The 18,965-nt window shown below is 37.5% G+C and overlaps 1 protein-coding gene across 1 annotated transcript in view; it reads left to right on the forward strand.

Moving 5' to 3' along the window:
* The window catches only part of LOC101855800 (26S proteasome regulatory subunit 6A-B), a 24,228-nt gene extending 8,113 nt beyond the window's left edge, over nucleotides 1-16,115 (forward strand). The window contains exons 2-13 of the mRNA XM_005101056.3: nucleotides 1,860-1,940; nucleotides 2,548-2,673; nucleotides 4,905-5,012; nucleotides 5,687-5,749; nucleotides 6,101-6,147; nucleotides 6,395-6,485; nucleotides 7,102-7,174; nucleotides 10,441-10,650; nucleotides 11,640-11,746; nucleotides 12,128-12,273; nucleotides 14,367-14,448; nucleotides 15,447-16,115. Coding sequence (XP_005101113.1) covers nucleotides 1,860-1,940; nucleotides 2,548-2,673; nucleotides 4,905-5,012; nucleotides 5,687-5,749; nucleotides 6,101-6,147; nucleotides 6,395-6,485; nucleotides 7,102-7,174; nucleotides 10,441-10,650; nucleotides 11,640-11,746; nucleotides 12,128-12,273; nucleotides 14,367-14,448; nucleotides 15,447-15,557 — 1,245 coding nt within the window. The 3' untranslated portion in view covers nucleotides 15,558-16,115. The remainder of the gene's footprint in view (nucleotides 1-1,859; nucleotides 1,941-2,547; nucleotides 2,674-4,904; nucleotides 5,013-5,686; nucleotides 5,750-6,100; nucleotides 6,148-6,394; nucleotides 6,486-7,101; nucleotides 7,175-10,440; nucleotides 10,651-11,639; nucleotides 11,747-12,127; nucleotides 12,274-14,366; nucleotides 14,449-15,446) is intronic.
* Nucleotides 16,116-18,965: the final 2,850 nt, after the last annotated feature.

Here is an 18,965-nt window from a genome sequence, read left to right on the forward strand (position 1 = left end):
TTAGCTTAATGAAAGGGTAAGTGCAGGCATTTCTGATCATAATTTACGGAGCAAAAACCTGATCAACCGCCAAGAGTTAAAAGTTGAGATCAAAGAATGGCCCGTCGCCTCAAAGATCAGCCACTATCGTGAACGTGATCACAAGCGTTGTAAAACTCCTTGAAACGGTACAGTGTTTGCCCCAGACGGGATCACACCAAGGTGTGAACTGACCGATGCGTTTCTTTTCCCCAAACATCGCACTCGCATCTGACCTCACCACCTAAACTTACATCACTCCCTGGGTGGGTAGGGCCTGCAAGTTCGCTCCAGGCGAGATCACATCAAACTGTGAACTCTTCCCTGACCATTGAAAGCAGTTTTTCCCGAATTTGCGAGACAACCTGAATTTTAATTAGTGTGGTCACATCGTAATGGTGCGTAATGACAAAGGAGGTTGGGGTGGGGGGGGGGGGGGGGGACTCAATCAGAGATGGAAAGCTAAAATTGTTGGACAGGTAAAGGGGAGGGGCAACTGGATAAGCGTAGATAAAGATCTCAAGACTCACGATAGGCTAATGAGTGTGTATATATAATATTATTTATGGCATGCCTCATGCCACTGTGATTGGTCATCAAGGTTGACCACTCTTTGCTTGCCATATGTCATAAATCCACCCAGGGGTCACGTCAGTTCATGGGTCACTGTAGATTCTTCCTTGGCTTCGTTGGCTAAGATCCCATATTTTCCTTGCTTCCGAGCACTGGGATCTTAGGCGGAGACTACTGCAGTAGAGAATCTTTGGTTACACTACACTTACTAGACTCTAGAAAACTATTGTATTTTGGTTTGCCGTTGGCGCCGTGGACTACACAGTGTGACCAAAATCTGTCAGACCACTATAATCAATTGAAACTGAAACTGTGTTCTCAATGTGTATCTAACAATTTTTAGGCTGCCTAAATTTCTTTTCAACTTTGTTTGGGTGGTTTTTGCTTAAGGCTACATTGATTCCTTGAGGATTTGTTAATGAAGAATTCAATGCACTTTTCCAATTTCTATGTGGGCCATTTTCATCAATTTTATGTTTTCTTAAGAGCAACTTTGTATCTACATTTTTCAATTTGGATACTCTTTCTGTAGAACTTTCCGACCTCTAGGACTGACTTTCATTTGATCACATTGTCTTGCTCAAACAAGTTCTATTCATAATATCACTTACCCACTAGTTGCGTCTGTTCATTTGGGTTGTTTTTTGTTCAACTCCACGAACCATTTCCACCGTTCAGTGCGTTCATTGTATATTCAAATGCTTTGTATACTGTTTACATTTTTAGTAATAAAGAGCCTAATTTGTCAAATATACTGGATAAGTTATAAAATATGATGTTTTGCATAAGCGCTGAAGTGTTTTAGCATATTAGCAGAAAGTACTCATAAGTACTTTTTTTTAAAGTACTTGTACTCAAGTACATTTTATAGGAAAGTACTTTTACTGTACTTAAGTACATTTTTTAAATTGTACTTAAATTTGTACTTAAGTACTTTTTTAAAAGTACTTTAACAGCTCTGATTAGGATTGCCAAGTTCTTGCAAAGGATCATTACTAGTACAATTGCAATTCAACAGGCCTGATCATCAAGTCGCTACCCTAGAACTGGACTAGAATTACTAAGTTCTCTCTGCTCAGTACCTGTTCTTGAGAAATTTGACGTTATAAAATTGTGAATTTCACAGTGTCCAGCTTTTGCGCATGCAATTATTTAAATGTCTTGATGACTCCGAGTGATTTTACAATTTTGATAGGGCAGACAGAACATTTTATGTTATTTTATGAATTTGAAAATTAAAAATTTCCTTTCTCCCTTGCTCCATTCAGGAGTCTGTTGGTGAAGAGGTTCTTCGTATGGCCACAGATGAAATTGTTGGACGAGCTCGTTTGCTTGATAATGAAATCAAGGTGAGTAGTGTGTTATAATGGAGTTATTAGTTTAATTAGTTTTTACCTTGCCCGTGACAGTTTCTTTGCTTTTCCCATTTAGACTTCTAGATGCATGGTGGAGTACTTTGAAAAATGATAATTATTTGTTGTTTTTTTGTTTTAGTTATTAGGGGAATATTTTTATGATCTTTTATACTTCAGTAAAATTTCAAGGTGGGTGGGTGGTTGGCGGGTTTTTCTGTTGTGGTTTGTTCTTTCTCTTCTATAAAACATCTATCGTAATTATCTCTCCTTGTTTGTGTTACTCTTTAGTAACACTTCTAATCGTTTGCACTTATGTGACCTACTTGTATTGCAATTGCAGTAATACACTGAACTGTGAAAGTTTTAAAGTTCTTGAAGCGTTACAACGTACACTTAAAATAAAAGTTCTTAGCAGATGATTCATGCTCATAGATGTTATTTGTTAAATAACCATTACAGATGAAGCCCCATGGGGTTTTTGTTTAAATGTGTACAACTGGCCTGCAGAATTTTTTTTCGGGGATGGGAGGGGGGGGGGGTGTGTTTTGTTGGTTTTTTTGTACTGTGATATAATGCTTTTGTTTCATTAAAAAAAAACTAGATCATGAGGTCTGAAATCATGAGGATATCACATGAGCTGCAGGCACAGAAAGAGAAGATAAAAGAAAATACAGAGAAGATCAAAGTGAACAAGACCCTTCCTTACCTTGTGTCCAATGTCATTGAGGTGAGTTTGTTTTTTTTACTATGTTCCTGCCTGCGCTTTGTATAAATATATTTGTAATTATAATGTAATAATAGTTTGTCCTTCAATGTTTGATGATGCAGAATGCATCTGCAGAGAAAAACATTGTGTAATCGAAATATATAAGAAATCAGGGCTTCCAGTCTTCCGCAATTTTGCGGCCGCAAATTAGCAGAATTCCGCAAATGGAAAAATTTCCGTGAAAATTCGTGCAAAAAATTATTATTTTAAAAAAATGCAAAATAAAAAATGTCCGTTATTACCAATAGTCAACAATAACCAACCCATACCGGAAGTGCTGTTTTATTTGAAAGTGTAGACAGTGTCTTTCACTTTCTAAAGCTCAAGAAGCAGAGCACCAGCTATGTAAACAAGAGGAAGAAATGACGATTGTGATTCAATAGATCTTGGGCCTGCCAAGAAAAGAAAACTCAAAAGAGAGCTTGATTTTTTTTACCAGACTTGTTTATTTGTAAGTTTTGTTGTAGATTTAAGTTGAATAAGCTGTCAAGTTATTTAGATCTAGACTAGATCTAGATCTAGATCTAGATCTAGATCAATGAATCTAGACTAGAATCTAGAGATATTAGATCTAGATCAAGTCAAGCTGTTATACTATTATTATAAGGATTCTACACCTTATGATGATTATGGTGCAAACCAACACTAGCAGAAAAAGGTTGAACATTAACTGTCAAGTTTTATAGATCTAGTTGTGGATGTACAGTATCTGTACAAGGGAGAAAGCATGGCTTTGGATTTGGAAATATATGGATTAACACAAGCAGAAAATTATGTAGACCTATGCAAAGTGTGTTTTATTTCTCACTTATTTTCTGTTAAATTTTGGCTTGAATAGCCAGAAATGGCATACTTAGGATGCTCTGAAACCAAAAATTCTCAAACATAAAGGGGACGCTGTCCCCCTTCAAACCCCGAAAATCCTCGAAAAATGACATCAGCTGCTGGAAGCTCTGAGAAAAAAGGATTAAAATGATTTGTGGCTTCTGCTATGGCCAATGAGACCATTTCTTGTGGGGTTCCCTCTTGGCATCTACATTTCTCATTTCTCGTACCTGTTATGATTTGCTGTCTTCTAGACTATTCTACCTTAAAGATTGTGAAATCAGGCATTTTCAGTACATGGCCAGCCTTGGAAAATCGAGTCCTTTTGAACAAGGAAAACACATTCTCATCATTTGCCTGTTTGAGAATTTGTAGAAGACATTTTTAATGAAGTTATTACTCAATTACCCCTAGCAGACAATGAGAGCGGCCAGTGAAACTCAGCCAGTCCCCAAATGGAAGATCCCAGCATCCGATAGATGGCAGAGTGCATGAAGTATTGCTGCTAATGCAATCTCTTATGAATCCGAGCAAATTTATTTTTACTCGGAAGTGTCAGATAAATGCTTCCTCTTTCAATTTTGACACAGTTTGAGCCATTTTGTGTACATTTTTTTTTCTTTTCCCCGTGATACATTTCTCAAGACCAGGGAAAGATTCCATCAAAATGTGGCAAATAATTCTGGGGTTAAAGAGTGAAGGAGGAATCTCTACATATACTATCAAAATTGTCGAATATGGCCACCTATTTTGTTTCAGGAAAAAAGCAGTTGTCTGAGATATGTGTATTATGTCGTGGACAGTGTCATTACAGTATTTAAAAATTCAAGGGGGGAGGTGGGCGATGGTATGTGGTTGTTTGTATGGACGAATGTCTTGTTGTCATAGACAGTTGGTCGTTGGAGCAGGTTGGACTATGTGTTTCTAATGTGATAAATCATGCAGTCAGTTTTTGTTCTTAGAATTAGAAGGAAGAAAGAAATAGCTTATTGCATAGAAGACTTGGTCCGAGACCTGTTGATATGAAATTCGGTCTTATGTTTAACATGAGGCATCATATGGAACAAGCCTCCCTGCTTCTTTGTTCTGTTGGAGTGTTTGGTATGATTACTGTGACTAGACATTAATACAAGTAGAATGAGAAGGATGTTACTCTAAGGAAAGAGATAAAAGTCTTAGGGGGGAGACATTAAATTTGTGCCTTGTGGGTTTGATAAAGATTACAGGATAGAATCAGATTAAAATTTCTGTGATTGGTCATAGATGTATGAGTCTTATGCAGGTCACTATACAGGTGTTTTGGCAGTGAAACATTTTTCCAGAAATTCCAATTTTCTCACTTTGAATCTTTTTTTTTTTTCATTCAGCTGTTGGATGTTGACCCTCAAGATCAAGGAGAAGAAGATGGTGCTAATATTGATCTGGATTCTCAAAGGAAAGGAAAGTGCGCTGTTATCAAAACATCCACAAGACAGGTCTGTAATAGATACATTCATGCTGGAGATGATGTGGGGCTGCTTATTTATTAGAAATGAAATTTTGTTTTTTATGATAATAATATTCTTCTGTTTTGTAATATTCTTGAATGTTTTTTACATTGTTTTCAGAAGCTGTAGTGTTTAGCATTTTAGCATTCAATGGCCAATTTGCAATTTTCAGTGAGCAACCATTCACACCTCTCAAAGCTTGTAATAGATGCTCTACAGACAACATATATGGGTGATATCTACACTAATACCCCAGTGTAACGTACTCGACTTTAAACCTAATCTCGGCAGTAACTTTCACCTTCTAAAGTTTCATTCAGCATTTTTATTCCTAAAAAGCTATGTCTGAAATGTATCTGCTTAAAACGTACTTTCGGCTATTACATTCACTTTTTAAGGGATTTTGTTTGGTGTGTGTGGTTGGTTTGTCCTCTGATGTGGTTTACTCCTTCTTTCTTATAAAACATCTATTTTCCAGATTGTTTGGCTTTCTATTTTTTTGTTTTTTAGTTTGTCTGTTGTGAAAGAATAAATTTTTAGAAGTTGTAAGTGATGTGTTGCCTACTGGGCTGTTCGAAAGTATTTTTCACACTCCTCTGACTTGCTTTATTAAATTGTTTTAGTGTTAGAAAATGTTTTTTGTTTCTTTCTCTAATTCTCAGACTTATTTCCTGCCTGTCATTGGTCTGGTCGATGCAGAGAATTTGAAGCCTGGAGATCTGGTGGTGCGTGAACTCTATAAAACTATGGTTTTAGGGCAATACATTTTTAATTGTTGAATGGAAGCGTGGATAAATAGCTCAGTTGTAATGAAGAGAAGCCATGATATGTAAAGACAATGTAAAATGAGATCGTATTTATTTTTTCATTTCCTTTTTCTTTGATTGTATTTGTTAAGAGTTACTTTCAAAATGAAACTATGAAATATTTCTCGTTTTTCCCTTTGATATATATGTTTCCACTTTGTCTCAATGCCTAGGCTGACACTAATTTTATCTTACTATGATTTATTAGATTTTGTTATTGACCTGTTGTATTGTTCTCTATAATGACAACTGTGTTATTATTGTTTACAGGGTGTGAACAAAGACTCCTATCTGATTCTTGAGACACTGCCTGCTGAGTGAGTTTTTTGCTATTGCTCTTTATTCATTTTGTCATGTAGTTATTTTACATGTTTGTTTACATTTGGGTATATTGGGGGTAATTTTCAGAAGCTTTGATTGTGAAAAGGACTTAATATGGACAAGCTAAGGACAGGATTTTTTGCTTTAGTTAAAGGCAACTACATTTTGCTTTTGTTTTCGTGATTTAAATGTGGCATTTTCTTGAAGAACTCATTATGCAATCCTTGGAATGTCCTTTTACAGGTATGACTCGAGAGTGAAGGCGATGGAAGTGGATGAAAGACCTACAGAGCAGTATGCTGACATTGGTGGCCTGGATAAACAAATCCAAGAGGTAAAGTTTAACAGTGTGAATTCTACAAAATAAATTGTACAAAGCAAACAGTCTAAACAATTAGATATTGTCTTATGGCAATAACTATTTCCCCACAGTTAAAGAACATGCTTTGTATGTAAAGTGATTCTACTTTACTTTTATTGCTTCTTTTTATTGGTATTTTATATTTTATGGTGTTTTTATTTTTATACTTTTCCTGGTGGGGGGGGGGGGGGGGGGGGGGGATTGCCGCAAACCATAGGACACCAGTAACATATGGGTTGGTCACTTCAAATTGTTTTGAAATTTACTCTGTTGGAAATAGTTATTGATTAGGAAGAAGCTAATGATTTTATTCAAATTGGCCATTGGGAATGTAGTAGCTAAGCACCATGAGTTGAGTTGTTTTTTAAGGGGTTTTTTGGTTCTGTTTTAAAAGATAGAAATTGTGTTCGCATGTTTACTTGACTAGAATGGATTTATATGAAATATGTGTATGTGCATGTATATGAATACAAGCATGCATAGAAATAAAGCGACCAGTTTGAGAGTGAAAAAAATTTTGAAAAATTAATTGGAAGATGTTTTTAACTATTTGCTTCTATTACCTTATCGAGCTTTTTCCATTTTTCAGCTGATTGAGGCAGTGGTTCTTCCTATGACACACAAAGAAAGATTTGAAGCCTTGGGCATCCAGCCTCCTAAAGGTACTTTGAATAAAGATAAACTGCCAAAGTTCTACTTTGAGACCTTTAAAATTATGGCAAATGTGCTAATTTGAAATGTATGGAGACTGTTTTCTTGGGGGGGGGTAGCAATGCCCAGAGCTGGTAGTAACGGAGTACAAGTACTCCGGTACTTGTACTTACGTTACAATTTTCGGTACTTTTACTGTACTCCGGTACATTTTTGAAACCAGTACTTTTACTGTACTCTGATACTTTTTATAAAAGTACTTTTGAGTACTTTTAAAGTACATTTTGAGTACTTTGGTAGCTAAATGAAAGGGTAAGTGCAGGCATTTCTGATCATAATTTAGGGAACAAAAACCCGATCAACCGCCAAGAGTTAAAAGTTGAGATCAAAGAACGGCCCGTCGCCTCAAAGATCAGCCACTATCGTGAATGTGATCACAAGCGTTGTAAAACTCCTTGAAACGGTACAGTGTTTGCTCCAGACGGGATCACACCAAGGTGTGAACTGACCGATGCGTTTCTTTTCCCCAAACATCGCACTCGCATCTGACCTCACCACCTAAACTTACATCACTCCTTGGGTGGGTAGGGCCTACAAGTTCGCTCCAGGCGGGATCACATCAAACCGTGAACTCTTCCCTGACCATTGAAAGCAGTTTTTCCTGAATTTGCGAGACAACCTGAATTTTAATTAGTGCGGTCACATCGTAATGGTGCGTAACGACAAAGGAGGTGGGGGGGGGGGACTCAATCAGAGATGGAAAGCTAAAATTGTTGGACAGGTAAAGGGGAGGGGCAACTGGATAAACGTAGATAAAGATCTCAAGACTCACGATAGGCTAATGAGTGTGTATATATAATATTATTTATGGCATGCCTCATGCCACTGTGATTGGTCATCAAGGTTGACCACTCTTTGCTTGCCATATGTCATAAATCCACCCAGGGGTCACGTCAGTTCATGGGTCACTGTAGATTCTTCCTTGGCTTCGTTGGCTAAGATCCCGTATTTTCCTTGCTTCCGAGCACTGGGATCTTAGGCGGAGACAACTGCAGTAGAGAATCTTTGGTTACACTACACTTACTAGACTCTAGGAAACTATTGTATTTTGGTTTGCCGTTGGCGCCGTGGACTACACAGTATGACCAAAATCTGTCAGACCACTATAATCAATTGAAACTGAAACTGTTTTCTTAAGAGCAACTTTGTATCTACATTTTTTAATTTGGATACTCTTTCTGTAGAACTTTCCGACCTCTAGGACTGACTTACATTTGATCACATTGTCTTGCTCAAACAAGTTCTATTCATAATATCACTTACCCACTAGTTGCGTCTGTTCATTTGGGTTGTTTTTTGTTCAACTTCACGGACCATTTCCACCGTTCAGTGCGTACATTGTATATTCAAATGCTATGTATACTGTTTACATTTTTAGCAATAAATAGCCTATTTTGTCAAATATACTGGATAAGTTATAAAATATGATGTTTTGCATAAGCGCTGAAGTGTTTTAGCATATTAGCAGAAAGTACTCAAAATGTACTCATAAGTACTTTTTTAAAAAGTACTTGTACTCAAGTACATTTTAAAGGAAAGTACTTTTATTGTACTTAAGTACATTTTTTAGATTGTACTTAAATTTGTACTTAAGTACTTTTTTAAAAGTACTTTAACAGCTCTGGCAATGCCAATATCTCGTTGCGCCTTGGGCTGGAAATCGGCCTCCGCGCGAGGGGTAATTTTTGGGCCGCTCGGAATCAGAAGTGACTCTCTTCATAGTATAGTTACGGGAAAATTCGTGGACGAAAATAAATTAAACTCGGCAACCAATCAGAGGAAAGGTTAAACTAATGACTTGCCAGCGTACAATCCCGAACGATTTCTAGAACCGGAGATGTTGCAGTGTTTGTGCGAATTTCCTCTGTGGTTCGAAAACTAAGCGGAGCTGCTGGTTGATCGCCGACCACACAGTTATGTCTTCTTCATTGCTGTAAAATTTCAGATCTCTGCGTTTAGTACATTTTACGTACCAACTTTAAATTACCACCCATCCATTGATAAAACACTAGAGTTGGAAACTAGATGGCGCATTCCAAACGCGAAGTGCCGGCATGCAAGAGGCGCGTGATCGCTAGGCGGTATGTGATTGGCTGCCTATAACTAAATAGGTCACCGATGACTTCATCGTGGGTTTTCCTGATAGCGCTTTACTGAGTTTTAGAAGGGGTGCGGTAAAAACGATGTCACGCAATTCAACAAATTTCACGCAAATATCAGTCTTTAAGATCCAAAGTAATAAAGACATCAAAAAAGTGATAGCAGAGCAGAACTAGATTCTGCTAGATTCTGCACTAAAAATCACTGGAAGATGCGAAGTTTCATTCATATGCTCCAATTCATTACTGACTTATGAACAGTTTTTACTCAAAATACATCAAGACATGTCCCACATTTTGGCGATATTTTCCTATATGAAGGTCCTCCAACATTTTGCAAACAAAAATCTCAATAACTTTTTTATTTATCAATGGATTTTTAAAATATATTTTAAAAACCATAGTGCTTAGAATTTACTTTATTTTCATTTTAAGCCCGTTTTAAAGCAATTTGGATGAAAATTTAATTTTTCATTGTCATTGCTAGGGGAGGGAGTGGGGAGACGACTAAAATAGTATTTTGTTACCTTATGTGTCATGACGCCGGTCAATTTTTGGTTGTATAGAGTTATAGATATCATCTTAAAGTTTGTTCTTTTGTCTTGCTTTTAATGAAAAAAGTTCTTAAATATCATGAACAGAAGTTGAAATATTTGCGATTGAAAGAAGTGGGGCACACAGAGATGAAATTAGCCAGAAAATGGCCGCCAAAGTTGTTTGACTTCCAAAGCTTGAAAGTGCTTGGAAACTGCAAATTTACCTCTTTTTTTTTTAACCTTAAATCGTTTTTCAGTAAACTCCACACAGAAAAATTTTTTTTAATGGATCCTATAAAGGCGCAGGGTCAAAAAATTTAAAAAATGATTTAAAAATGCCAGTTTCTTTGATTTCACTATTTTGACAACGCCTGATTTCACCACGATGCCTCACATATTGTTAGTTTTCTGATTTGCTCTTTCTTAGCACTATGACCGTAACTATACCTTTCTTTTCTCTTTATGAAGTAGGTTTTTAAAAATGCATTTTGCCTTCTGTGGCAAGCCGTTACTGAATATCGATCTTTGCTTTAACTTTTCCTTCAGCATACACTGAAGTAAACTTTGTGTGTTTTGTTACAGGTGTGTTGTTGTACGGAGCTCCTGGCACTGGGAAAACTCTCCTAGCTCGAGCTTGCGCTGCACAGACCAAGTCGACATTCTTGAAGCTGGCCGGACCACAGCTGGTGCAGATGTTCATTGGTGACGGGGCCAAACTTGTCCGCGATGCCTTTGCTCTTGCAAAGGAAAAACAGCCAGCAATTATCTTTATTGACGAGCTCGATGCTATTGGTACGTTCAAATTCACTGCCTTTGATGCATTGATTTTTTAACCCTTTAAGCCCTTACCTCCGGTACACCGGTTGCGCGTAAAACTATCCGTATGCCTAGCCACCGGTACACCGGTGAGCGAGACCTCATCCCCAACCCGGCTCGCCTGAGACAAAATGTGTACGGAAAACAGTGTTTACTACTCACGATGTTGATTTTTTGAAGATCTTTCTGAATTGGATGCTGGTAATGACAAGGACTACCCTGAGTAAGATTTGTAATGTGATTCTGACGATCATATGGATATTAGTAATATATCGCTCAGAAGCTCAGGTAGAGGGTCACGGTAGCCTCAGGAGGTCAGGGCTCAAAGGATAAATAAGAGAAAGTAGGTTGTAGACACAACCACAAGAGAAAACAATTGATGGTTCATCAAAGCCTGTGGGAATGAAGTTGTTGATGTGAATGAGAGTGTGGGCTGTTACCTAGGGTTGTTTGTAACGAATTGCCCTAAAAAGCAATGTAGCTGGTGGTTGGAGGGTGCATCTGGTAGGTCCTATGTCTTTAGTTTCCTTTGTTCTTTTAAGTCGGTCTGACTGTTATTTTGTCATGTTTTTCTTCACTCAAACCTACTCAAATTAAGAAGCTATGTTCACTGATACTATTTTATTTGAATTTGACTGAATATGATATGAATGAGAATGGTATGAGCTGTTTCTGTCCTTCAAATCATATTCTGCATGTGGTATTACTGTTACATGCAGATCTTATTTATTATTGTTTTTGTGTTATAATATTTGTAATTTTAAAAATGTAATTAGTAAGAGAATTGCTCTTCACATTAGATGGAGTGGAGTTTGGTGTTGACAAACTGAAATTCTGTGCTCTTTTTTAAACATGCCTCTCAGTGCTAGTCAGACTGATCTTCTTAGTCTCATAGCTTGAAAAAAGGAGTAAAAGAATATGAGTTTTTTTAATGATCTGCATAACTAGTTTCCTTTCTCTTACAGGTACCAAGCGATTCGACAGTGAGAAGGCAGGTGACCGTGAAGTACAGAGAACCATGTTAGAGCTTTTGAACCAGATGGATGGATTTCAACCAAATGCTATGATCAAGGTATGCCATTTCTGTGTATTTTTTGGCCGGCAGTATTCTTCTGAATAATACTGCTTACAGTGAAAAGTGAATTGTGTAAAGTGTTTGGGTTTTTATAGTCCACTTCATGTTATTTGTTTTGGTACTGTAACTGAAATAGTTTCGTAATTTTTTTAAGAAGCAATTATATCTAGAATTTCTTTGGAGGGTGGTATGGTGTACGACTTAATCATAAAGTGTAGTTGCTCAATTAGCTTAATTTTCTCTCTCTATATATGTATTTTTTTTTTTTTTTAAAGTACATATATATAATATTTTTTTAAACCTGTATTTGTGATGAAGAAAAGTAGAGTTTACTTTGCTGTTGCTGTGTTGATAAATTCAACTTCAACCTTTCTTCAGGTCATTGCAGCTACAAACAGAGTGGACATCCTTGACCCAGCCTTGTTGAGATCTGGTCGTCTGGACAGAAAGATTGAGTTCCCTCAGCCCAATGAGGAAGCAAGAGCCAGAATTTTGCAGATCCACTCCCGCAAAATGAATGTCAAGTATGCACACAAGTTTCTTCTTTTTTTTTTGGAGGGATTCATCAGAAGGAAAATGTTCACTTGAGTGTAGAATTAAATAGTTAACCCTTAGAGTGCTGGTTGGTCATGACGGCCCGAACTTCCGTAAAGTGCTGATCACGACCGCCGGTCGCGATAGACATTGACATAGTATAACGCGATGTACGAAAAGATCGAAGTACTAATTTTTATACTGCTGGCTGGTAGGCTACGCTTGTCACGGGGTTCGATCGAGGCGTGAGGAGTTTTTTGTTTCATGTTGAAGTCGAGTGATACTGAAGTCGGAAAATTCGAGATTGCGACCCGCGAGGAAAATGAAAATAGTGTCGCTTCAGATTCAGATGAAGATGATTTCGAGGGTTTTGATGCTAGAGCTAATACTTTGTGGAATATAATGTAGGCCTACGAAGCATCTAGACTCGGATCTAGATCCAGAGATCTAATGAACGTCAGTTTTTATTCAGTCATTTTCAACATCACTACTACAATAATAACTTCCACAAAATACGTTTTGCTTAACATAATCATAAAGAACTTTCAATATTCTAAAACTTTTATTCTTACCTTCATAAGAAATTTTGACAAATAAAAAAGGTATTAGCAAAAAAAAAAAAGCATATGTGCAAATCTGGCGTTTTTCCAAAATAAATTCAGCACAGAGGGGAAATATAAGGGGAAAGAAGTCAGCGCTCTAAGGGTAAAATTTTCTTCTCTTCTTGATTATTTTCATGGACCAGAGCATTTGCTTCCTTTCTCAAAAATGTTCACGTGGGCCTAAGTTTATATAGCAAAATTTTTCTTTCTTATTTTTTGAAGAAGTATCAGTTATCATGATTTATATAGTCGCTTTGACATAGGATTGCACCCAGCTGAATGTAGATTTAACTTAAAGGAATTGATTCTCCTTGGCAGTTACAGAAAAAAACCCAAAGCTTGAAATAAGTTTGATCTGAGTATAAAACTACTTTTATTTACAATGTTTGCTGGGGGGTTTTAATACTTTTTTACAAGAGAAGTTTCCTCTATAGTTACTAAAGGCAGGTGTTTTTAGTGCTTTTATTAACTCTGTCCGTATGTCGTGTTTTACTATCGTATCCATATGACGTGGGTAACTCTAAGAGGAAATTTACTCGTAATCCGATCCGTGCGCTTTGGATAGCAGTCTGTCGAAATGATTTTTTTGAAAATTACTGAAAGTTTTAAAGAGGTCTTCGTACTAGAAGTATTCTAAAATGTGAAGAATACAACCCAGGGGATACAAAATGACCCCAGGGCGTACGGATAGGGTTAACACATTGCACCACACTGTGGACGGGAAGTCTATTCCCAAACCCACCTCCTGTGAATAAAAGCATTTAAAAAACACTTTTAAAAATGCTATACAAATTTCAAAATTCCTGAAAAAAATAATTAGAAAGAGAAATGAATGCAGTTTCCGAAAAATGTAACTTGACATGTGCAAAAACCTTTTGAAATGTTCTAACTTTTTTCAATCAGGGTGTCCGACGCGTCACTCCCTCTCTCAGTCTCACGGTCGGGCCCTAGATCTAAATTCTACGTCTGATTTATCGGAATCGCCCCAAACCTTGCTACAATGTTTTCATCAGTATCTGATCTCTCTGATTTGTCATTTGCCTGCTGTTACTCAAATCCATCGTTATTTTCTTTTTCAAACTCAATTGTGCTGCTTTTCAACAAATGGAAACTACCTCCGAAGTGTCACAAACGCGATCACACTTCGATGGGCTCTAATACTAAAACTACTGGTCAGAAAAATTTCATTTCAGTATCAAACGGAAGAAGAAACATTTTGCAATAACTATGTAAAGCGAAATCTCGGCCTCAGAGTCACATCAAGGCGAGACTTCGTTTCTAAAGACGCCTGATGGGAGCGATCATATGGCATTGTTACTTGTACTCAATTCGAAAAATGGATTTCACAGTAAGTCCTAATATTCTTTACTGGTTACAACTCCAGCTTGCCATTTCCAGTGTGATTGTTATGCTACTGTAAGCTGCATTTTATGAATCGTTTGAGGTTGTTAAACATTTTCGATTTTTTTCTTTCCTTACAGCAAAGATGTCAACTATGAGGAACTTGCCCGTTGCACTGATGATTTCAATGGAGCCCAGTTGAAGGCTGTTTGCGTTGAGGCAGTATGTATATTTTTGTCAGTTGATGGCTGTAACACCTCTAATCTTCAGTTCTTATGTGACCTTTTTGTCTTGTAGGTGCCGCACAACTATTACTAAAATTAAAACCTGATGATAAAAGTAGAAGAAATTGCAAAGGAAGTTGGCCTTGACATCACATGCAACAAGATGGTTGAACTGGTTTAAAAAAAGAGACAGCATCGCTCAAAAAGCTTTGTGCAGTATATCTGTTCGTGATTTTCGTTCTGACCATCGCAGTTACTAGCCTAGATATTGTTCAGTACGATAGGCCTATTTCTTTAATTTTTTATTTTATTAGTTTTATTGGTTTTATCTGAATTATGGATGTGTCAAACACATTTGTCTCTCTCCAAGTTATCTGTGCCTGACTGTTCGTAATCTAGTCATACAAGTTATACTAGTTATAGTGTTAGAGAAATATTCTCACTGGCTTAGAATTATATATTTGATTTATCAATGGGGAAGATGCTAACATTTTTTGTGTTATGTGATTTCGATGAGGGACTTTTGTTGTCACCATGAGAAAAGTTAAAATCTTGTTAACATTTTAACACATTCCACCCTAAGGCTCTGAACGGGAAGTCTATTCCCAAATCCTAAGCAAGGGGAAGGAATACTGAAACTACTGGTCCGAAAAATTTCTTTTCAGTATATATGAAAGAAGAAACATTTTTCAATAAACTATATAAAACGAAATCTCAGCCCCGGAGACTTCGTATCTAAAGACGCCTAGTTGGAGCGGGCGATTCTGGGTGAGTCAGGGTGGAGCGCATATGGAGGTTCTCGGGCGATCCCAGGTGAGTTAGGGTGTAATGTGTTAAGGGGGACAGGGTTGCATCTTCTGCAGATTGTTTACCAGTTTTATGCTGTTTCGTCCAGATGCCACTCATACCCTATCTGTCTTCAATTACTTTCATCATAGTATTGAAAAATGTGAATCTCTCATAAATCTAATCAATGCTTCTGTACCTCCCTCACAGGGAATGATCGCTATGAGACGTGAGGCCACTGAACTGACGCACGAAGACTACATGGATGCTATTATTGAAGTCCAAGCCAAGAAAAAAGCCAATTTACAATATTATGCTTAACATGTTTGCAACTGTGTACATTGTGTGTACTTCCTCTCTGTGGTCTGTGTACGTTGAAGGTTTTTTCATTGTATGATTGCCATTTTCCTGGGGGTTCATGAATATGGAGGAGGTTGGAGTAGGGGATGTCATTTGTTGGGATAGATTTAGTAAGATTGGTTGATAGCACATTAATTTTCTTTCTGGTGGGTGTGGAAGATCATTTGAAGTACGCTGTTTGTGGTTGGTTAAGCAAGAGTCATATGGTGATGTTAGTTTTCTGAGAAGACGTTATGTAACGGTATCAGGATCTTATGTGACCTCATGCAAGAAAAAACAAAAAATCATAGAAGTACCAGAACCGTTACTATGAGCAGGCTTTTTCAGAGCAGATTTTCCATTTTGTTCAATATTTTATCATTACTTTTGTGTTTATATAAATACAGTGCAAATGCATGGTGATTGTTAAGGAATATTTGAGTATGAATGATGTTGAGAGCTTATTGAAGTAGGCTATGCGAGTGTGACAGGTGTGATTGTATTTTTTTGAAGAATATCAGTAAAATGTGATAAAAAGTGCATCTTTGTTTTTTTTTATATATTGAAGAAAACATTTGCTTGTAAATCAGTGTGGGGTGTTGTCCTGCAACACAGGGTTTGAGTGCTTGGTGTTGGTGGCTGGTAGGTGTTCTGGTGTGGTTTCCTTCTTTTTTGTGTTTGCTACTCTCTTGTGACATCTGTAATCTTCAGCACTTATATGACCTAATTGTGTTGCAGGTGCCCTAAAACTCTTATTAATCTTTAGGGAATTCCCAAAGGGGGGACATTAACATGTTCTTATGCTCAGTAGAATTGTAAATGGGCTGATTCATCAATGTCATGCTCATAACTGTGCTTGAACTGCAACAGGGAACTGCTGCTTTTTCTTTCGTAATCCTTACTATTGTCATTTTTCCTCTTCTTCTTTTGTATGTTTGTCACACTCTTGTGATCTGCTATTTCCGGGGTGCCTTGATAGTCGAAGCTGACTTTGTGCTGTTGAAGCTAGAGAGATGAGTGTGAGCAGAGTAAGCCTGATTCCCTGTATAGACTTCTCTTTTTGACATTCACCCCTTGGCGCTCATATGACCATGTGCAGTTGTGAGCGCAGTAACACTCTACTAAAAAAACACACACACACAAAAATACTTTCATTAAAACTGAGTGCTCAATTGCCAGTGAAATAAAAAATAAAAAGGTGCTCATCAAAAGTGGCATGTTGGAATGGATGAAAGTTGGGCAAGATGCACTCAGTCCTCAGAAGGCGAAAGAAAGCGATGCCTTTGATTCTGAGAAGAGTTGGAAACCAGGTTTGTGGTAGACGTCTTCACTAATACTTTAAGCTCTGCCCCCGTGCATCTGTTGGTCCCATGCACCTGAACTTTGGGCTGACCGCTGTGTATACCACTGTGTGGTCTGTGCCCAGAAGTCATGCTCAGGTGTACGCTCACTTACCATCAAATGTAAGTGATCAGGGACTGAATTCTAGTGCATAATAAAAAAGGACGGGGAGGTCTTTTCCAAGTTGTTTTACACACACAACTCCTCTTCAACAACCATGACAGAAAAGGGAATTGTTCTGGTTAGCACTCATCAAGAATTGTAGGGTAATTGGTGCATCAATAGTGATGTCATTATTCCAGTAGTAGTTGCAACTGTTTTGTTTGCTGTTTCCCACCTCAAAAGGATCATTCTCATCACTGAAGTGACATTTAGACTTAAGACTCTTAGACAGGACAGGGAAATGAAATACAAACTTGATGAAGACTTACTTGTTTCATGTATTTACAATAATATTTATTCACTGATGATAGTGATAGCTTTGTAAGAACTTTACATGAAAAATAGTTCCATAACATGACATAGGACACAAAACTTTGTAAGTTTTCCAACTTATCAAAAGTTATGAGACCTGCCCATGTTGTTCAACCTGATGGATAAAAATGTATGAATTTCTACATATGTGAAATACATTTCCTAAACAAATTACACATGTTAACAGTTAATTGGAAAATGTTGCTGCCTCTTGCCTTCCTGAGAGATGCACATTTTTTTATACGTGACCATAGTACTCCAAATTATTCTGAAATTGAAATGATTTATGACTTCTCATTACAGTATAGGCTTTGGAAGAATGTTCCCCACATCAGCACAACCAGTTTCACTGAACTGCCACACTGAGAACAGCTGAGCAAAGGCATCTTGAAGAAATGAGAGTCGAATCATGTAGTAATCAATAATCCTGTTAGTAGATCGATACCTCACTTTGGTGAAATGTTGATTACAACCAGTTTTCCCTCGTGGTATCATTGAACTCACTCGATCACATATTCCGAAACATGATATTATAGGGAACGTCTGAGCCTAGGAGTTCTGGGGTCTGGACATGAAAAGTCAGCTGAGACACAAAAACAACACTGTTTTGTCATTGAATTCTAACTCCCTTAGGAAGGAAGAAGTAAACAGTGATGACTATGAAGACAGAGATTTGTGCCATCATAATGAGGTGCATGCCATCAAAGTGAAATGCATGTTGGCCAGATCACCCTTTACCGTGCTACATAAGTAGGTCTAGACCTTTGTGAGGTGTTCAACTTGTCCTGTTTTGCAGAAAGAATAAAAGTACTGTAGAACTCGGATTCAATGAAGCCGTCGGACTATTCAATTTTGTTGAATCCAAGTGTTTGTTATAGCAAACATGGGGTTTTTGTCTAAATAATTTCAGGCGCTGAGCAAGTAATGTTATATGTATTCGACTTTCTCAATCAAAAGTAGTCTGGTTTCAAATGAGAGGCATTTTTGTGGGTTTTTTAATTCTGAAGAATTGCTGGAAAAATTACAAGAAAATACACTCAACTCTACCAAGCACACACTGTAAAAGGGCCAATTTGTTCAAATGCACGCCTGTTTCATCTATCATCTATAACTTATTGTTTGCCAAACATAAATTATGTTGAAGTGTAGAGCCTAGCATATGGCAACGTTTGATTCCACAGTTCAGAGCGCAATTCATTTATGTAGATCTATGTCAAGATTAGCTTTTCATTGTATTGATCAGTTGCTGGGGAAAAAAATAACTGTTGCGTTTGTATTTCTACTGATGTTCCATGCCCGGACCATATGTACCCCCCTCTACCCAGACACATGCACACACAGTCACACGTGTGCGGGTCGCCCATCACAAGCTAAAAGACATGGGTGCGTGATGACAACGCACGAGTTGGTATGAAAGGAGACAGCTGATTGGTGGCATAGGTCATAGAGCAGTTCACCCTGCAAGCGACTTCGTTGAACCAGTTTCCTCATTTATGTGTATGTTGAATCCAAGTTATTTTAATTGATTTTTATGAATTTAAAAAAATGGGGGAATCCAACTCCTTTCGTTGAATC

The sequence above is a fragment of the Aplysia californica genome, unplaced genomic scaffold (assembly GCF_000002075.1).
Source record: "Aplysia californica isolate F4 #8 unplaced genomic scaffold, AplCal3.0 scaffold00269, whole genome shotgun sequence".
In the NCBI taxonomy this organism is placed as follows: domain Eukaryota; kingdom Metazoa; phylum Mollusca; class Gastropoda; order Aplysiida; family Aplysiidae; genus Aplysia; species Aplysia californica.